The 19513-nt window shown below is 36.2% G+C and overlaps 1 protein-coding gene across 1 annotated transcript; it reads right to left on the minus strand.

The window, feature by feature from the left end:
* Positions 1-16745: 16745 nt before the first annotated feature.
* On the minus strand, positions 16746-18850 carry LOC137939054 (UPF0481 protein At3g47200-like). Its single transcript, XM_068784226.1, has one exon. The coding sequence runs from the start codon at positions 18757-18759 to the stop codon at positions 17338-17340; it is 1422 nt and encodes a 473-aa protein (XP_068640327.1). The 5' UTR covers positions 18760-18850; the 3' UTR covers positions 16746-17337.
* Positions 18851-19513: the final 663 nt, after the last annotated feature.

Genomic DNA, 19513 nt, shown 5'->3' on the forward strand with positions numbered 1-19513 from the left:
TAGCACTTTGACTATCACAATACAACATATTCTTCCCATACTTGAGAATTAATTCTTCCAAGGAAGATTGCAACTATACCATCTCTTTGCTAGCTTTGGTCACGACGACATATTTTTCCTCAGTAGTAGAAAGAGAAGCTATCTTCTGCAACTTAGAGACAAAACTAACTGCTGTACCACCTAATGTGTATACATATCCAGTAGTACTCTTCCTACCATCAATGTCTCCAGCCATGTTAGCATCTACATAATCCTGTAATCCCAAGTCTGACTTTCTGAAGCATAAGGCTAAGTCTCCAGTGTCTCTCAAATACCTGAGAATCCACTGCACTACTTCCCAATGTTGTTTACCTGAATTACTCATATATCTACTCACAACTCTCACTGCATGAGCTATGTGCGATCTAGTGCACACCATGATATACATGAGATTTCCAATAGTAGAAGCATAAGGCACATTGGCCATGTAGGCTCGCTCCTGCTTTGTAGAAGGTGATTGCTCCTTAGATAGCCTAAGGTGACTTACCAAAGGAGTACTCACTGGTTTTGCATTATCCATGTTGAATCTTCTCAGAATCTTCTTAACATATTCTTCTTGTGAAAATTTCAAGACATCAATATCCCTAGTAATCCTCATCCCAAAGATTTGTTTTGTAGCACCCAAATCCTTCATTACACACCACTTGGATAACTCCCTTTTCAACTTATCAATTTCCTATTTGCAAGCACTTGTAGTCAACATGTCATCAAAATATAGCAGTAGAATGATGTAGAAGTTATCAAGGTTCTTCACATAACATCAATGATCTGTCTGGCACCTCAAGAAACCAATACTACTCATAACAACAATGATCCGCCTGTCTTGGAGCATGTTTAAGACTATACAAACTCTTTTGAAGTTTGTACAACATTTTCTCATTTCCTTGTGTTTTGAAACCCTGTGGCCGCATCATGTAAATATGTTCCTTCAAATCACTATGAAGAAAAGTTGTCTTTACATCCAACTGCTCTAAGTGCAACTCTTCATTTGCCACTAGTCCAAACATTGTTCTAATAATAGTCAATTTCACTTCTGGAGAGAAAACCTCAGTGTAGTCAATGCCTTTTTTTTTGTTGAAAGCCCTTTACAACCGGTCTTGCCATGTACTGCTTGTTGTCATCATGTCATCTTTTATTTGGTAATCCCATTTATTCTGCAAAGCCTTCTTCCCCTTTGGTAACTTGGTCAACTATCATGTCTGACTGGATAACAGTGAATCCATCTCATCCCTCATGCCCAACCCCCACTTGGTTGATTCATCAACTTGCACAGTTTCCTTATAACTCTCTGGTTCATCTTTATCAGTCACCAATATATAATTCAACATAGGGCAGCATCTTTGTAGTGGTCTACTAGTTTTGGTAGATCTCCTGAGTTCAGTCACAAGAATGTTTTGATTTACTTCTACGGGTATGTTTTCCTAGTCTTCCTGAGCAATATTCTCCATCTCAATAATTGGAGGATCTCTCAATTGAACCACTTTAGACTTCTTAACTTCATTACTTGTGCTCTCATAATCTATTTTCAACTTGTCTTTATAAAGAGAACCTTCATTGAAGATCATATCCTTGTTTCTGATAATACGACTTTGGTCATCCCAGACATGATAACCAAACTCGGTACCACCATAGCCAATAAAGAAACATATCTTGGATTTAGTATCAAGTTTACTTCTAACAACATAATCAATGTGAATAAAGGAAGCACAACCAAACACTTTCAAGAAAGAAATATTTACCTCTTTGCCACTACAAACCTCTCCTGGTATTTTGCATCCCATGGTGTTGAAGGACTTTTGTTGACCCAATAGACAGAGGTGCTAATAGCCTTAGACCATAACATCTTTGGCAATCCCTCATGTAATCCCATGCTCTTAGCATGCCTGTTCAAAGTCTTGTTCATCCTCTCAGCCACACCATTCTTTTGAGGTTTTCTAAGAATGGTCTTCTTCATCTTGATTCCATTATTAGCATAGTACCACTTGGAATCATCATCTATTTATTCTTCCCATTATTTGACTGCAGGCACTTCACCTTCAAATCTGTCTCATTCTCAACCATTGCTCTCCATCTCTTGAAGGTATAAAAAAATATTAGATTTTTTTTCCAAAAATAAACCCATACTTTTTTGCTTGCATCATCAATAAATGTCATAGAGTAATTGGAATCACCAAGGGAGGTAACAGTTAAAGGTTCCCACACATCTGTATGAACCTACTCCATTTTGTTGTCTTTCACTCATTTCCTAACCCTTTCTGCTTGCCAAAAATACATCCTTTATGCAAATTGTTGTTTACAGATTTCAACCATGGTAGCTTCCTTTTGGATTGCAGCACTTTCATTCCCTTCTTACTCATGTGACTGAGATTATAATGCCACGAATTAGAATTAGTAATAGCATCAGCAACTGCAACCTTATCTCTACAACTGGAAGTGATGTAAAGAGTTCTAGTTTTAACTCCTCGTGCTACAACCATGGCTCCCTTAGTGACTTTCCATGTAGCACAATTAAAAGTCACATTATGTCCTTCATCATCAAGCTGCCTTACTGAGATCAGGTTACACATCAATTTTGGCACATATCTCACCTTGTCAATTTTCCACATAGACCCGTTTGACATCCTCAATCTGACATCACCAATACCAACAATATTCAAAGATTCGTCATCAGCAAGATACACTTGCCCGTGATTTCTAGCAACACAAGTCTCCATGATCTCGTGGTGTGTAGTGTTGTAAAAAGAAGTTCTTGAATCTAACACCCAAGAGTCAATGAGGCTATCAACTGACAAGAGTAAAGCATCTTGTACTTCTTTAGTCACCGCATTTGCAACATCGTCCGTCTTTTCATATTTATTCAATGATCTATAGTTCTTCTTTATATCACCGGACTTGCCACAATTCTAGCATTCCACATTCCTTTCTAATTTTGACTTGCTTCTATTCCTTGATTTCCATCTACTGTTGCCCTTGTTGGAATTCTCCTCGAAGTTCCTGCCCCTAGTATCGACATTTAGGGCAGAATTAGATATCGAAGATTCTTTGGAGTCCTTTCTACGAACTTCCTCAACAAGAATAGTATCCCGAACATCATTAAAGATCAACTTTCCCATTGCTTACAAAATTGTTGATTGTAGCCCTCATAGGTTCCCAAAAATTTGGCAGAGATGCCAAAAAAATTAAAGCACGGACCTCATCATCAAATTTAATTTGAATGGAGGTCAATTGATTCACAATAGTGCTAAACTCATTCAGATGCGTTTCCACTGATGTATTTTATGTTATTTTTAAATTGAACAATTTTTTTATGAGATGTACCTTATTATTTGTGAGAGGCTTCTCATACATATCAGACAGAATCTTCATCATTCCCGTTATGGTTTTCTCCAACGACACGTTATGAGCGACGTTCTTCGACATGTTAACTGGACCACTCCCAACACCTGTCTATCATGCAGATTCCCCTCATAATCTTTTATACCTTCTGGTTTCATATCCAGAACTAGTATGTGCAACTTTTTACTGTACATATAATCCTCCATCTGCATCCTCTAGAGCGTAAAATCCATACCATCAAACTTAATAATTCCAATTGTTCATTCTTCTCTGCCAACCATTGCTCTCAATCATGAACCAAGCTTTGATACGATTTTTTAGGAATTAGATGCCCTAATTCAATACTAATGAGAGCAATAATAATCATAGAAGAAGAAATAATCAAACATGAAAACACAATATTTATAAAAGTTCACCTCAAGGTAGGATTACGTCTTGTCTTCTGCCACTACAATAACTCACTATAATGATGAAGTATTTTACAAGAAAAATTGCACACACTCAAATCTTTTTATCTAAACTCTCTCAGCCACAATAGATGATCCTTCTTAATGATAACCCTAACAACGACGACCCCCAAATATAAAGAGAAAACTAGGGCAATTGAAAGACAAGTGTGAAATCCCAAAACTACCCTTAATAAAAATACAATTTATATATCATGGACCTTTCGAGGGCTCCCCGCTCCCCTTCCAACCCCCACGACGTTAATTAGACACCACAACTTAACAATGCTTGGTCAAAATTGTTTGTTATTTTTACTCTTTCACCGCAACAATCTCCCTATTTTTTCTCAAGAAAAAAGAAGGTCACATTCTAGATTCTTTTCGAAGTATGAGTGTTACATAGTTGCCTTCTTCTGATCAATGTTATATTTCTTTGGTACTTCTTCAATTTATCATCTTTTTTTTTTTCATCACTTCAGAGCAATGCATAAACCTGCTACCTAAAAAGTATAGGAGTACGCCCAACATCCAACTTGAGTCTAGTCTTACTTTTCACCCAGTATTTGAGTTACCCTTAAAAAGTGAGTAGTCTCTTTGTTGTGCCCTAAAATTGGATTATTTTTCTACCTTTAAAATTTAGTAGTGTGTGTTTCAGGTTATGAGCATTTTGACTAATATATGGAGCTTTGTCATATGACTAAAAGTGATTTTTTGCCTTATTGTGTCTTGTCTAATTTGGTTCTCTGTGTCTTTTTTATCCCCAACTTGAGGGCGAAAAGTACAAGAAGAAGTAAAACAAAAGAGGTATTTTATTCCACTTATAATATTTTTATGTGACCAAAAATTCTAGAAAAGGGGAGAACATAAGATTGTTGAATTTATGGAAAAGAAAAATACTTCATTGACTTGTTATAATCAGAGTACATGAACTTCTATTTATAATAGAGGAAGGTAGTAGAGTCCTATTACAATTAAACTACCTTTGTCCCAATTACACCCAAACTCTAACACTTAAAGATATGTCCTAGCTTAATTAAATAACTCAATGTAGATAAAAGACAAACATAACTCAAACTGAAACTCTTCTTGGTTGTGACCATAAGATAAAAATACTTTTGTGAGTCCTTCTTGATCTTCCAACTGATGTGATAAGGATGCCAGTTCATGATAATCATTGTGGGTCCTACTTATGTGCTTGGGCCCATCTTGTGGGTTTTCTTTGATTGTGTGGCTCATCTTATAATATTCTTAGATATGTGGGCCTTCTTTGGTCGTGTGGGCTTGGGCCCTATCTTCCAACACTCCCCCTCAAGCTGGAGGTGAGAGAACATCTAGAACTCCCAGCTTGCTGCAAATGATATATAGAATCTTTTTTGTATAATGTGGCAGATCTTCCAACACTCACCCTCACGCGGGTGCTCACGTTCATGAGGTCCAGATGGTATAATATCAGTGAGAGTAAATCACTTCTAGCCACTAAGACATTACTCTGAAGTGTCCATCTCCACTACCGTGTCCCTCCACAGGACAACAACTCTCAAGTGCTAGAGTATTAATATATGATATTAATGGGAGGAAGTAACATAAATATAATAATAAATTCCTCCATCATGGACTCCCATCCGTGATATTTTTTGACAGGGTATCCTCCGTCATGGTTTCCCAACGGTGAAATTTTTTTGACGGGGTAAAATAAATGATGATGATATGAGGCCACCTCTTCTTCAATAATAATGTCTCCAAAGAGACATAATAGTTGCAGCTGAATATAACACAACCATCTTCCAACTCATATAACACGAACCAAAATAATAAACCTTGTAGAAGGACCCATGGAATAATCATAATCCGATATAAACATTTTTTCTTAGATGTAGAAGTTTCATCTTTTGTGCTCCCCTTTTCTTGAATATGTTGATCACATAACCTTATCCACAACATATGGAATAAAATACCTCTTTCTTGTACTTCTTCTAATTCTCCCCCTCAAGTTGGGGGAGGTAATGGCAGTGATCCCAGCTTGAACCAAATATCATAGATGTAGCCATAAACCCAAAAAACCGAGATGTATAAATAAGCCCTCAAACTAGGGAGAAGTGAGATATTTTCTGATATATCAACTCAAAAAGTGACGTAAAAGAATGGGCATAAATTTGGATTTTTCATTACAACGGAATACTAGCATGCCCTTTGATTCTTCCAATGCGAATATTTCTTTAAATATAGATCAAATTGACATAAAATTTTCTCCTTATGAAAGTAGACTTAAATAACTTTAATTAAAGTATAACTTAACTTCATAAAATATAATTATCAGAAGATAAATCATCTAATATATTTCGGTCTCTGCCATATGGCTGAACTAAGTCCTGTTTCTCCTGTTTTTCCAGAATGATCATTGACTATTCCAAGATCAATATCTCCTTATAAAAAAATCATACCTATAATTGGTTGAATAGGAAAGAAAATAGACTTACGTATATTTCTTTTGATATATAATTCTACATATAAAGTCTCTTTATTGATAGCATAAAATACCTCGGAAGTTGAGGCTTTCTACTGCTTTTCGAACCTCTTTTTCAATCTGACCTTTGCTGCTTCAAATATCGATTTCTCTTTGTAGATAACTCAGATAAAAAATTGGTTGAATAGGTAAAAGAATAAACTTACATATATTTCTTTTGATATATATTGATCCATATAAACTCTAGTTCTTGATAGCAAAAAATACCTCGGAATAGAAAGCTTTCTGCTGCTACTCGAACCTATTTGCAATCTGACCTTCGCTCATTCAAATATCGATATCTCTCTGTAGATAACTCTGATTGGAAAAAATAGGCTTTCTTTGGAAAATAGACTCAGAAAAAGCAAAGCAAACTATTAGTGTAGGGACTGAAAAAAATAACTACGAACCTAGTCCTGGAGTTTAGGGTTTAGGGGTTTAGGGTTTAGGATCGCATTACCACTGTGGGTTGACCACGTCAAATCACAGAACCTTCTCTAATACCATGTTGAATTTATAGAAAAGAAAAATACTTCATTGACTTGTTATAATCAGAGTACATGAACCCCTATTACAATAAAACTACCTTTGTCCTAATTACACCCAAACTCTAACACTTAAAGATATGTCCTAGCTTAATTAAATAACTCAATGTAGATAAAAGACAAACATAACTCAAACTAAAACTCTTCTTGGTTGTGACCCTAAGATAAAGATACTTTTGCGAGTCCTTCTTGATCTTCCAACTAATGTGATAAGGATGCCAACTCATGGTAATCATTGTGGGTCCTACTTCTTATGTGCTTGGGCCCATCTTGTGAGACTTCTTTGGTCGTGTGGGCTTGGGCCCTATCTTCCAACTAAGATGAAGAATCAAAATCTTTGAAGAATTTTCAGCCAAAGAAGATTGAAGACCAAGAATTATTGTCCTTGCAAGCTGAAGTTATAAACTCAGTTTGAGAGAGAGTGTTAAAGAGTAGGTGTGGGAGTCTTACATGATTCCCACAGAAAAAATTCTCTCAAAGTAGAAATTAATATGGCAAAATCTTACAGGAGTCTTATAGGAAGATGTCTCACATAAGTGTTTCCATGAAAAGGTGATTAAGTTTTGTCACTCTTATTTTTATGTCCAATTGGTTAATTATGCTATGACTTATCTTTAAGTGTTAGACTTTAGGAATAATAGGAATAAAGGTAGTTTACTTGTAATTGAATTCTACTTGTTTCCTCTATCAGCAGTAGAAACTCATTATACTCTAATTACAATAAATCAGTTAAGTATTTCTCATTTCAAGAAATTCAGCACGACCCACTCACCTTGTTAGATCGAGTCTTACAATTTTGTAAGGACAAGAAGCTATTTGATTTACATTGGATTTTTATAGGATTACTCACATATTTATTTTTTATAGGGTTATCACATATTTAACATATTGTTCTCACATTATCCTTTTATTCAAAGGGCTTTATTGAGGGCAAGGATTAGCTAAACTGCAGATATCTTATGTTCTTAAAGCGTAATCTTGTGAAAAGTGTCATGAATAAGATAAATTTACATGAAATAGTAAATATGTCTCATTCCTAGGACCATTATGCACCAAAAATTTTGTTTAACAAATCCCTCCGCTTGATTGTATTATTGCCTAGTTGCAAAGATGAGATGATTCTTTTTGCATACCTTATCACTATGCGGAACATAGTTATGTAGTTGAATAATTTAAGAATAGTGCTTCAAGTGTTACAGGTTGTATGACCATATTGCTAGACAATTAATTAGACAGAGTCCCTTAGGAGCATCACTGCTTGAGACAGTGTTACGGTCCCGAATCTGACACATGGATTTGTAGGGAGGAATAAGAGAAAGACAAATATCAAACCAAAGGGAAGCTTGAAAACCCTAGGTTAGTTAAGGAGAACGCACACCCCTAAGCTCGTTGAGGAGAACTCAAAACCTTGTTTACTCTAAATAAATACTTGCCTTTCTCATTACTTTTACCCCTTAAATAGGGTTCACCCTTACAAGGCTTAAGATAAAATATAACAAAAATGCCCCTATAAATAAAATATTCCAAAAATGCCCTTGTGACCTATTAATTCTTTAACTGAAATAAAATAAAATAAATTAAAGAAAAACCATTAAAATAATAATGTTATTGCGTGCATAATATTACACCCCCTGGGAGAAAGATCTTGTCCTCAAGCTCGAAGGTAGGATCTGCTTACCCGTGCCGACGTCTCCACCTGTACTCAAGTATCAACTGTGGTATCTGTGTTAGCCCTCTAGACTACAAAACTGGAGCATCCAACTAGAGAAGCAATTTTTTTTTTTTTTGCCGACATCACTTGTTGTAGCTAACCCCAATACGGATAAGCAACCTAATAACAATTTGAACTATCACCTACGCCAAACTGGTAATTTCTGCTTCGATATTAATAGCCTTTGTGGGATCTGCCCCAACGGTTGCCTCATTGGCAAAATACAACATGTCCCCGATAACCTCAGTCTTTGGACCTAGTCCATGTTTAGGAAATTGCCCAGCATTGTCGACGAAAGTACCATGGCCATAAGCACTAAGCATACATCGGTAAGTGACCTCATCTAGTCCAACGTCACGAGGTTCCATTGTACCAAACAGTGCTAGGGATACTGTGCATAACCCATGTGCTATAGAACCAGCAGCTTCATCTATGGATCCCTTACGATCCATTACGATGGATTCATTAACATGCATGAGGCTTAACTTAATAAAATCGTGCACAAAGCTTCCATACCTGATGAAGTTCGCACAAATAGTAACATACTTCTGCTGTTGAGGTCTTTGCTGCAGTCGCAGACCGAAATTGTGTAGGCTTGTGTTGGTAGCAGTTTGTGGGGTGACCACGGAAGACTCCCTAATATCACAATCTGCTAGTTGTGTGCTGTTTTCAGCAACCTTGTATTGAAGCTCACCGGAAATAGTGTCCCCACCCCTTGACTCCTTGTTGTATTCATGTAGAATAGTATCCAAAAATGATGCACCTATATGCTGTCCAGGCGCCCAGAATTTAATTTTTTTCCCTTCAACAGTCATAAAAGTCATACTCCACAGTAGATACTCCACCATTTCTAGAAAAACCAAACTACTAAGCATAAAAATCATCTAATGCAGCAGTGGTTACTGGCTGTCTAGCAGCAAACTTTTCTGCTATGCCACAACAACACTGTGTCCTTAGCTGTCTTGTAGCACTGTGTTCTGCACTGGGACAACAACATTGTGTCCTTGGCTGTTGAGCACCAATGTATGTTGGACTGCCATTGCAGCATTGTTTGCTTGGTTGGCTGGCACCACTGGCTGTTGCAGTGCCACAACAACCGCACAAAACAATTTGTGGAAGAACCCAAGTCAGCCATTATCGATGAGGTGTTTCCAGTATAAGCCTCCGATTTTGAATTTCCAGGGATTCGGGAAATTAAATTTGTCTGGCCCGTCGCTGGACTTCCCTGCACGGAGATGTTGAAAATTTCTGAAGCTTGGCCTTTTTGCCTGTCCGAGAGAGCATCTATTCGATAATTTTTCTCCACGATCTTTCTCTTTGCGTCATGGGCACAATACTTCTCGATTGCGACCCCTTCACACAGTACCGCCATTCCCCAGTTCGAGACTGTGTAATTTCTGATTCATAATTAGGATTATATCCAACTTTTGGACGATCCGAGCAAACCTTCTCTAGTTTTCTGCCTGTTCCTCTGCGTGCACATTCAGTTCTCTGATCAGCAACTCTATTAACTCCTCATTGCTGGAATTCCCCATGTTACGCAGCTCTGATACCTAGTTGTTACGGTCCCGGATCCGACATATGAATTTATAGGGAGGAAGAAGAGAAATGCGAAGATCGAGCCAAATGGAAGCTTGAAAACCCTAGGTTCATCCAGGAGAGCGCACACCCCTGAGCTCGTTGAGGAGAACTCAAAACCCTCTTTACTCTAAATAAATGTTTGTCTTTCTCATTACTCTTACCCCTTAAATAGGGTTCACCCTTACAAGGCTAAAGATAAAATATTACAAAAATACCCCCTATAAATAAAATATTACAAAAATGCCCCTCTGGTCTATTAATTCTTTAACTTAAATAAATTAAAGTAAATTAAATAAAAATAATTAAAATAATAATGTTATTATGTTCATAACAGACAGTGCCAGTAACCCACACAGGATTGTACAAGTATTTACAAAGGAGAAGAAAAGGGAATCTAATAATGTGGTCCCCCTGTTGTATAGCTGGTTCACTTGAACTTGATCCAGTTACTAATCATGTAAGAAATGCAGAGCTATTATTGTTTACGTAAGAAGTCGTCAGGGATGTTCGGGTGTCTACTTCACTTATCAATCAGAGCTTGTTTTTGAACATCGAGGAGATAAAAAAAGAAAAAGTAAAAGTAAAATAGGTTGAATCAACACCAGTCATATAGGGAAAAAAAGCTGGTTTGACAAGGAAAAAGAGGAAGGAAGGCACATGAAATGGACAACCATCTTCATCAAAGGCCCTCTCTCCCTAATTAGCAAGCATAGAAGATGTGCTTTAAATTATGACATCAGAAGACAACACAAACACACAGTAAATTGTATTTAATGATTTATATAATAGAGATTCTAATACATTAAAAATTTGTGCATATACATTAGTTATGCATAGAGAATCATCCATTATAAATGTGTTTAATGATTTGTATAATATAATAAATTATACATTGAAATTTTGAACTCATAGAGTAATTTAAAAAATGAGTCCAACTCAACTCAAGACTCGAGGCAGGAGTCGCTAACAAGCTTGAGTCGAACCTCGACCGGCCTAATTCTTTAAATATAGCGTAGCTCGGGTATACAAGCTGGTTCCAACCCTAAGTTGACTAGCCCAAGTCACAAGTCGACTAAGCAAGACAAGAGACCCTCTTGCTATCCATGCATTCACAATTGAAAGGGTGAATGGAACTATACTTTAAGCTTTATCTGCATTTATTAGGGTGGGATCCAATCTCAACAACCCTAACCTTGATTAGATTCCCAATCTCACTCTCATCTCTGTCCTCTCACATAAATTATCCCCGATCAATCTCTACTTTGGTTCATAGCCAAATTTGTTATTCATTTAATATTATAATTTTTTTAAAATGTTCTTCTCTTTAATAATATATAAATATAAATATAAATAATAAAATAATAATAATAAATCTCTTAAAAAATTAAAGACTTGAAAATTTAATGTACTATATAAATAAAGAATAATAAAAAATCTCCCAAAAACTTAAATACTTAATGTACAAGAATTGGATCTCTCTTTCATATATGAAGGCCATGAAGCCAAAACTGTTGGGAAACCTGGTTGCAACAAAAAGAAGACAACAAGAACACATAGTAAATGTATTTAAAGATTTATACAATAGAGAATCTAATATATTAAAAAGTTGTGCATATACATTAGTTGTGCATAGAGAATCATCCACTATAAATGTATTTAATGATTTATATATTATAATAAATTATACATTGAAATTTTGAACTCACTGAGTAATTTAAAAAATGAGTCCAACTCAACTCAAGACTCGAGGTAGGAGTCGCTAACAGGCTCGAGTTGAACCCCGACCTGCCTGATTCTTTATATATAGCATGGTTTGGGTATATAGGCTGGTTTCAACTCAAGCCTGATTCTTTATATATATAGCATGGTTTGGGTATATAGGTTGGTTCCAACCTTGAGTTGACTAGCCCAAGTCATAAATCAACTTAGGGAGATAAGAGACCCTCATGCCATCCATTCATTCACGATTGAAAGGGTGAATGGAACTATACTTTAAGCTTTATCTGCATTTATTAGGGTGGGATCCAGCCTCAACAATCTTAACCTTGATTAGTAGATTCCCAGTCTCACTCTCATCTCTATCCTCTCACCTAAATTATCCGTGTTCAATCTCTACTTTGGTTCATAGCCAAATTTATTATTCGTTTAATATATATATATATATATATATATATATATATATATATATATATATAAAGTCAATCTCTTTAATAATATATAAATATAAATAATAAAATAATAATAATAAATCTCTCAAAAATTAAAGACATGAAAAATCAATGTACTATATAAATAAAGAATAATAAAAAATTTCCCAAAAACTTAATGTACTTAATGTACAAGAATTGGCTCTCTCTTTGATGTCCGAAGGCCATGAAACCAAAACTATTAGGAAACATGATTCCTACAGATAGAAGACAACACAAACACACAGTAAATGTATTTAATGATTTATAGAATAGAGAATCTAATACATTAAAAATTTGTTCATATACATTAGTTATGCATAGAGAATCCTCCATTATAAATATATTTAATGATTTATATAATACAAGAAATAATACGATGAAATTTTGAACTCATTAAGTAATTTAAAAAATGAGTCCAACTCAATTCAAGACTCGAGGAAGGAGTTGCTTACAGGATTGAATCGAACCTGACCCGTCTCATTCTTTAAATATAAGATGGTTCAGGTATACAAACTAGTTCCAACCCTGAATTGACTAGCCCAAGTCACAAGTCAACTCAGCCAGACAAGAGACCCTCTTGCCATCCATCCATTCACAATTGAGAGGGTGAATGGGACTATAAGGTTTGTTTTATTTATTAGGGTGGGATCAAGCCTCAACAACCCTAACCTCTATTGGATTCCCAGTCCCAGTCTCATCTATGTCCTATCTCCTTAATTATCCTCGATCAATCTCTACTTTGGCTCATAGCCAAATTTATTATTCATTTAATAAAAACGTTAATATGTTAATCTCTATAGGCAAACCTACCCAGTTTAATCAAAAGGTTAAAAAAGTCCTTAGCACTTGGTTCTAAAATGAAGACAACTCATAATAATTCGTAATGACTTGATTTGGAAATATAGGTAGCTCAAGATGTCTTGATTTGAAAGATAAAGGCTTAATGTAAACATGAAAGTGGTATTTCAAGTTTCAGAATGCGCACAATGTGCCTCAATGTAATAGTTAATTTTAAAATGTAGCCCATGAATAGTAATATAAACTTTAATGAATGATTTCAAAGTATATTTGGCACTAGTTCATTATACTCAACCAAGTATTATTGATAGATCTCAAAGTATATGTATGTAAACATTTGAATTTGAAAATCTTATCCCAAAATTTCAATACTTAGTAAAAGCCCTCTTAAATGCCTAATAAAACAACATATGAGTATGTATTTATATGATTTAAAAATAGAAGAGCTTGTAAAATTGATTTCAAATGGTTGTCAATTACACAATTTCTGACAAGGCAGTGGCTAAATCAAATATGATATGAAATTATTTGACACACATTCAGAAAATTAAGATTTAAGTATTCAATAAGGATTTAAATGTTCATAGTTCTTAAATTACAATAAGTTAGTGGAGTATTTCTCTTTTAAAGAAATTCAACATGGTATTAGAGCAGGTTTTGTGAGTTGACTCAGTCAACCTACAAAAATAATGTGATACTTTTCTGATTTATCATCTCTAGTAGTTTAGATTCGTCTTTTACCTTTTTCTTCGTTTGTTGTCCCAATACCCATTGTTTCCTTGGTGTTAGCACCTCCATAATAATTTGTTTATATTTAAAATTATATATTAATATAAAGGTATTTTAGTCTAATTTCAAATTCAAAATAAATTTTAATAATCAGAACTTTCTACAAAGAGAAATTGATATTTGAAGCAGCAGAGGTCAAAAACCAAGAGAGGTTCAAGCAATAGTAGAAAGCTTCAATTTTTTAGACATTTTATGCCATCAAGAATGAGACTTTATATAGAGAACTACATACAAAAGAAATATTTGCAAGTCTATTTTCTATCTTATCAAATCAATTCTCAATCTGAACTTTTTGGAGGGAGATACAAATATCGGAAGAGTCAATGGTCATGCTTGCCGAAGAAGAAATAGTAATTAGTTCACTAGATTGTAGAATCCGAAATCAATTAGATTATTTATCCAAAATAATTATATTTCATGAAGGGCTTATACTTTAATGAAAAATGTCAGAGTGTAGTTTCAAAAGGAGTAACTTTCATGTAAATCTAATATATACGTGAGGAGATATTTTCATGGGAGTTAGCAAGGGTCATGCTATAGAATGAAGTAAATGAAGTGGTCATAAGAGATTCAAGAATGAAGGTTTTTTGTTAAATTGGATATCAAATTAAGTTGTTTAAGTCTAGTTTCTTGAAAAATAAAATGTTTGTGGTTTGGAGCTATATTTTTGGAAATATCAATATCAGAAGTATCCAAGGTCAGTTCTTTTGAAAATCTCTCTGTTTCCTATTTTCTCTTCTGTTATCTCTTCATGGATCTACATGAAATGAGTTTCAATTTTTCCTAAAGTCCTAATTTTTAGGAAAAAATTACTTCTAATCAAAGAGTTTTGATCATGCTTAATCAACTCCATGATGTGCTCAGTATGTGGTATACTGCTTAGATGTTGCTTTTTATTTTTTTCGTATTTTTTACTTGGTTGTGTCTTGCATTTTCATCTCCAAAAAGTATGCTCACTCATTGAGATTTGTTTTGAGGTTATACTTGGTCAAAATGGTTTGTTAAGTTATTTTTACAGTTCCACCGTCACCTATCCCCTATTTGTTCTCAAAAAAGAAGAAGGTCACATTCTAGATTCCTTCGGAAGTATGAGTGTTGCATAGTTGCCTTCTTCCAGTCAAAATTATTTTTCTCTAGTACTTTTTTAATTTATCATCTTTTATTTTCATCACTTCAGAGCAATGCATAGACCCACTACCTAAAAAATATAGGAGTACGCCTAACATCTACATTGAGTTAAGTATTTTATTTTTTACCCAAGAGGTGATTTTTGTTTGAGCTACCCTTAAAAACTGAGTAGTCTCTTTGTTGTGCCCTAAAATTGTGTTGTTTTTCTGCCTTTAAAATTTAATAGAGTACGTTTCAAACTATAAGCATTTTGACTAATATATGGAGTTTTGTCGTATGACTAAGAGTGATTTTTTTTTCATATTTTGTTTTATCTAAGTTGGGTCTATACGTCATTTTTATCTCCAACTTGAGTGGGAGTAGTAGAAAAAGAAGTACAAGAAAGAGATATGTTATTCTACTTGTTATGGTAATTTTTATGTGACCAAAATATTCGAGAAAAGGGGGAGAACATAAGATGAAGAATTGACATCTATGAAGAATTTTTCAGTCAAAGAAGATTGAAAAAAAATAATTATTTTTCTTGCAAGATGAAGTTGTAAAATCTAGCTTGAGGGAGAGTGTTAAAGAACATGTTTGGAAGAACCTTACATGACTCCCACAAAAAGAAGTATCACAAAGTAGTAATTAATTTGACAAAATCTTACAGGAGTCTCATAGGAAGTTGTCTCACATAAGTGTTTCAATTAAAAGGTAATTTAGTTATTTCACTCTTCTATTTATGTCCAGTTGTTTAATTATACTATGTCTTATATTTAAGTGTTAGACTTTAGGCGTAATAGGGATAAGGGTAGTTTACTTGTAATTGAATTCAACTTGTTTACTCTATTATACGTAGAAGCTCATTGTACTCAAGTTACAATAAATCAATTAAGTATTTCTCATTTTCAAGAAATTCAACAGGACCCACACCCCTTGTCAGGTCGAGTCTTATAATTTTGCAAGGTCATGAAGCTATTTGATTTACATTGAATTTTTACAGGGTTACTCACATATTTATTTTTTTATAGGGTTACCGCATATTTAAGATACTATCCTCACAATATCCTTTTATTCAAAGGGTTTTTATTGAGGGCAAGAAATTCTTTTGTCCTTAAAGCGTAATCTTGTGAAAAGTGTCATGAATAAGATCAATTTACATGAAATAGTAAATATGTCTCATTCAAGGGACCCTTATGCACCAAAAACTATCTTTAACAAATCCCTCCACTTGATTGTACTATGGCCTAGTTGCAAAGATGAGATGATCCTTTTTGCATACCTTTTCACTATGCGGAATCCATAGTTATGCAGTTGAATAATTGAAGAATAGTGCTTCTAGTGTTACAGGTTGGATGACAATATTGCTAGACATTTAATTAGACAAGAGTCCCTTAGGAGCATCTCTGCTTGATACAGCGCCAGTAACCCACACAGGATAAGGGAGAAGAAAGGGGAACCTAATAATGTGGTCACCCTGTTGTATAGCTGGTTCACTTGAACTTGATCCAGTTATTAATCATGTAAGAAATGCAGAGCTATTATTGTTTATGTAAGAAGCAGTCAGGGATGTTGGAGTGTCTGCTTCACTTATCAATCAGAACTTGCTTTTGATCGTCGAGGAGATAAAAAAACAAAGTAAAACAGGTTGAATCAACACCAGTCATATGGAAAGAAAGCTGATTAAAAGGGGGAAGAGAAGTCACATAAAATGGACAACCATCTTCATCACGGGCCCTCTCTCCTTAATTAGCAAGCATGGAAGATGCGCTTTACAGGTCAGATTAAATTAAAGGTGCAGGCGAAAAAACCAAACCCACCCCCTAGCCTGGTGAGCTTTAGCAGATTTCAACAAATTTGGACCGGCAAGGAATAATTTTTCCTTTTGTAGCCTCCGAACATTCGACGGAGAGCTGATTATTCAACAACTGAAAGTGGGATCTAACCTGAATGGAATTGACTCTCTCTTTGATGCCCGAAGTCCACAAAACCAAATGTCATCCCAATGCTCGCAAAGCTGGCTTCAAATTCATGGCAGCCTCAAGGTTTAATCGTATTAAGACTATGCAAAACCGTTGTTTTATGCTAAGTAAATCTAACAAGAGCTCAATTTCCACTGCAGAAACACAGATACTTTGAGTTATTTAAACACTTGTTCCACATAAAGCTTAAACACTTCTTCAAACCATCGTAACTGACCCTTCTCAGCAAAAGACATAAAGGCAGACGTGCACTCAGAAATTTAAACGGTACAGGAAGTCCATGAGAAATGGGAATACAGAAGCAGAAGTAATTAGATTCCAGAGGAAGGATGATAATACCTATAGACGCTAAAGAAAGAGTTGACGAAGGTGAGAAACAGCGCTACAATTGCTGCTGTCACTGAAATGATCGCCCATGGATTACCAAAATAGTCTCGATTGAGCTTCGCTCGCCACATATTCCATGGAATGGTTGAATAACGTATCACGTCATTCACCAACAGAAGGTACTTGTCGTTCTCTTCTGGTTCAACTATCAGCCCTTTGCAGATCTTATTGAACAGCAGCGCGATGTCCTGCTCGCTTCCCAGCCCATGATCAAGGATTCCGTGCTGGTGGAGTATCTCCACGTCCTTGGCCGTGTTCACCACAAAATCCATGAACGCTGCGTACATGGTGAAACATTTTCCGGAGGAAGGATGGCACTGTTCAAACGCGATCAGGTTGCGCAGGAAAGTGTTTGTGTACTGGTCAACGACCAGATGGGGGATTTCCATCACTCCGTCCTCGAACTTAATGTCCAGGAAGTTTTTCCCTTTGCCTTTCTTGAAGGTGATGCCGGAGTCCTGAAGCCTCTTCGCCCGAGGGACAGTGGGTAGGGGCGTGTGGGCCTGAAACTGGATCTCCTCTGATGACTTGCGTTTGTTGAAGCTGGGGAGAAGAGAGGTGGACGAAATGCTCTTGCTGTTCTTCTCATGGGATGAACGTGGGACGAAGTGGGAGTGAACTAAATGAAGCAAGTGGAGGGGAGATTCGTTTGAGGTTTGCTTCTGAGCTACATCGTGTTGCTGGGAAGACTTTTGGTTGATAGCAAGGTACAGAGATTTGAAGAAGCACATGGCCAGATCAACCAGAGAAAACATTTCGGTCGATGTCGCAAAACTCTCATAAATCTGCTGCAGGACGAAGAACGGAAGCTGGTTTTCTGCAAGGAGCAAATCTCTGGCGACACATCGCACGACCCATTGAGTACAGTGACCAAATATTGGATCGGTCTCTGTGAACGTCTTGCCGGCCATCGTTTTATCTGTTACTCTGTCGCGGGATTTGAGGAAAAGCTCAAGTATAAAGCAGCCATCCAGCAACAGCATCTCAACGAACTCCTCTTTATTGACGGAGTTGATTTCCGATGAGTAGCATCTCCTTGCTCTAAACTCAAGTTCCTGAACTTTCAGGACGATATTATCCAAGATGACGTCTAAGCCCCACCTAGAGCAGAAGGAATGCAGGTACTGCCATTTACGCTTCTCCATGGCCTGTAGCCTGACCTTCCGCCTGTGATACGGGCCGATGGAGATGATCTCCGGCTCGTAGGCCTCATCATCGCCTCTACGGATGATGCGGGGAACCCTGTGGATTATAGCTGCTTCCGTGCATTTCTCCTTTCCACCTAAGCGATCAAATTTCTCTTTGAGAGAACTCAACCATGCATCAGCTTCTGCTTGACTGCTCATGGTTTGCCTTCTTTTCTTTCTGCCTAGCTCGTTCTGAAGTTCAGTAGCTCTCTTTCAAGTCTATTTAAAAGCACATAAAAGTGGCCATTAAAGGTGCTGATTTCTGCCGTAGTCCAGAGTTTTCATTCTGAATCATAAAGGGAACGACCATCTCCGTCTGGGAAGGATTTAATTATTGTCTTCGATGCGGCAATGTCGAGACATGAGGAAACGACAATGAAAAGAATGACAGAACAATACCAGAAGGAGAAAAAGTAAGCAAAGAGATGTAAAGCTAACGAAGATAAGATGGTGCTTGACGTTTATCTCTCCCCGTCCTATCTACCTCCCAATGCAGTATGATCAATCCCATCACATTGACTGGGTTTAGATAAGTTTGGATTAATGGAGTTTGATCTCAGTTCTTCTTTGATAAATTTAGAAGTCCCTCCCCACTTGTGTTTTCACAACTAAATAACTGATCCATTGTACTGAAAAATGGGTAGATGAGGGTGCGGCCTTCTCTTCCTCTTCTTTGGCACCATTGAGGGAGTAGGTTTTGTCTCTCTACTTGTTAGCAATGTGTGTGGACCAGTTGAGAAGGATGGAAGAGCAGGAGCGGCAACCTGTTAAGAGCGATTACTTCAGATGAACTTGCTCCAACCCATCAATCTATTCCAAACATTGATCGAAACACCGATCTATAGCTTATTTCCCTAACAATCATCATTCATTTCGACACCAGAGATTTTTATGTCGGCTAGCCGCCTAGGTA

Source organism: Aristolochia californica, unplaced genomic scaffold (assembly GCF_029961685.1).
Source record: "Aristolochia californica isolate CCGP_79_NKW_82.1479 unplaced genomic scaffold, dmAriCali1.0.hap1 SCAF_8, whole genome shotgun sequence".
Classification (NCBI taxonomy): Eukaryota; Viridiplantae; Streptophyta; class Magnoliopsida; order Piperales; family Aristolochiaceae; genus Aristolochia; species Aristolochia californica.

Excerpts from the sequence above, each read along its gene's own strand:
- LOC137939054 (XM_068784226.1), bottom strand. The coding sequence starts at position 18,759 with ATGAGCAGTCAAGCAGAAGCTGATGCATGGTTGAGTTCTCTCAAAGAG.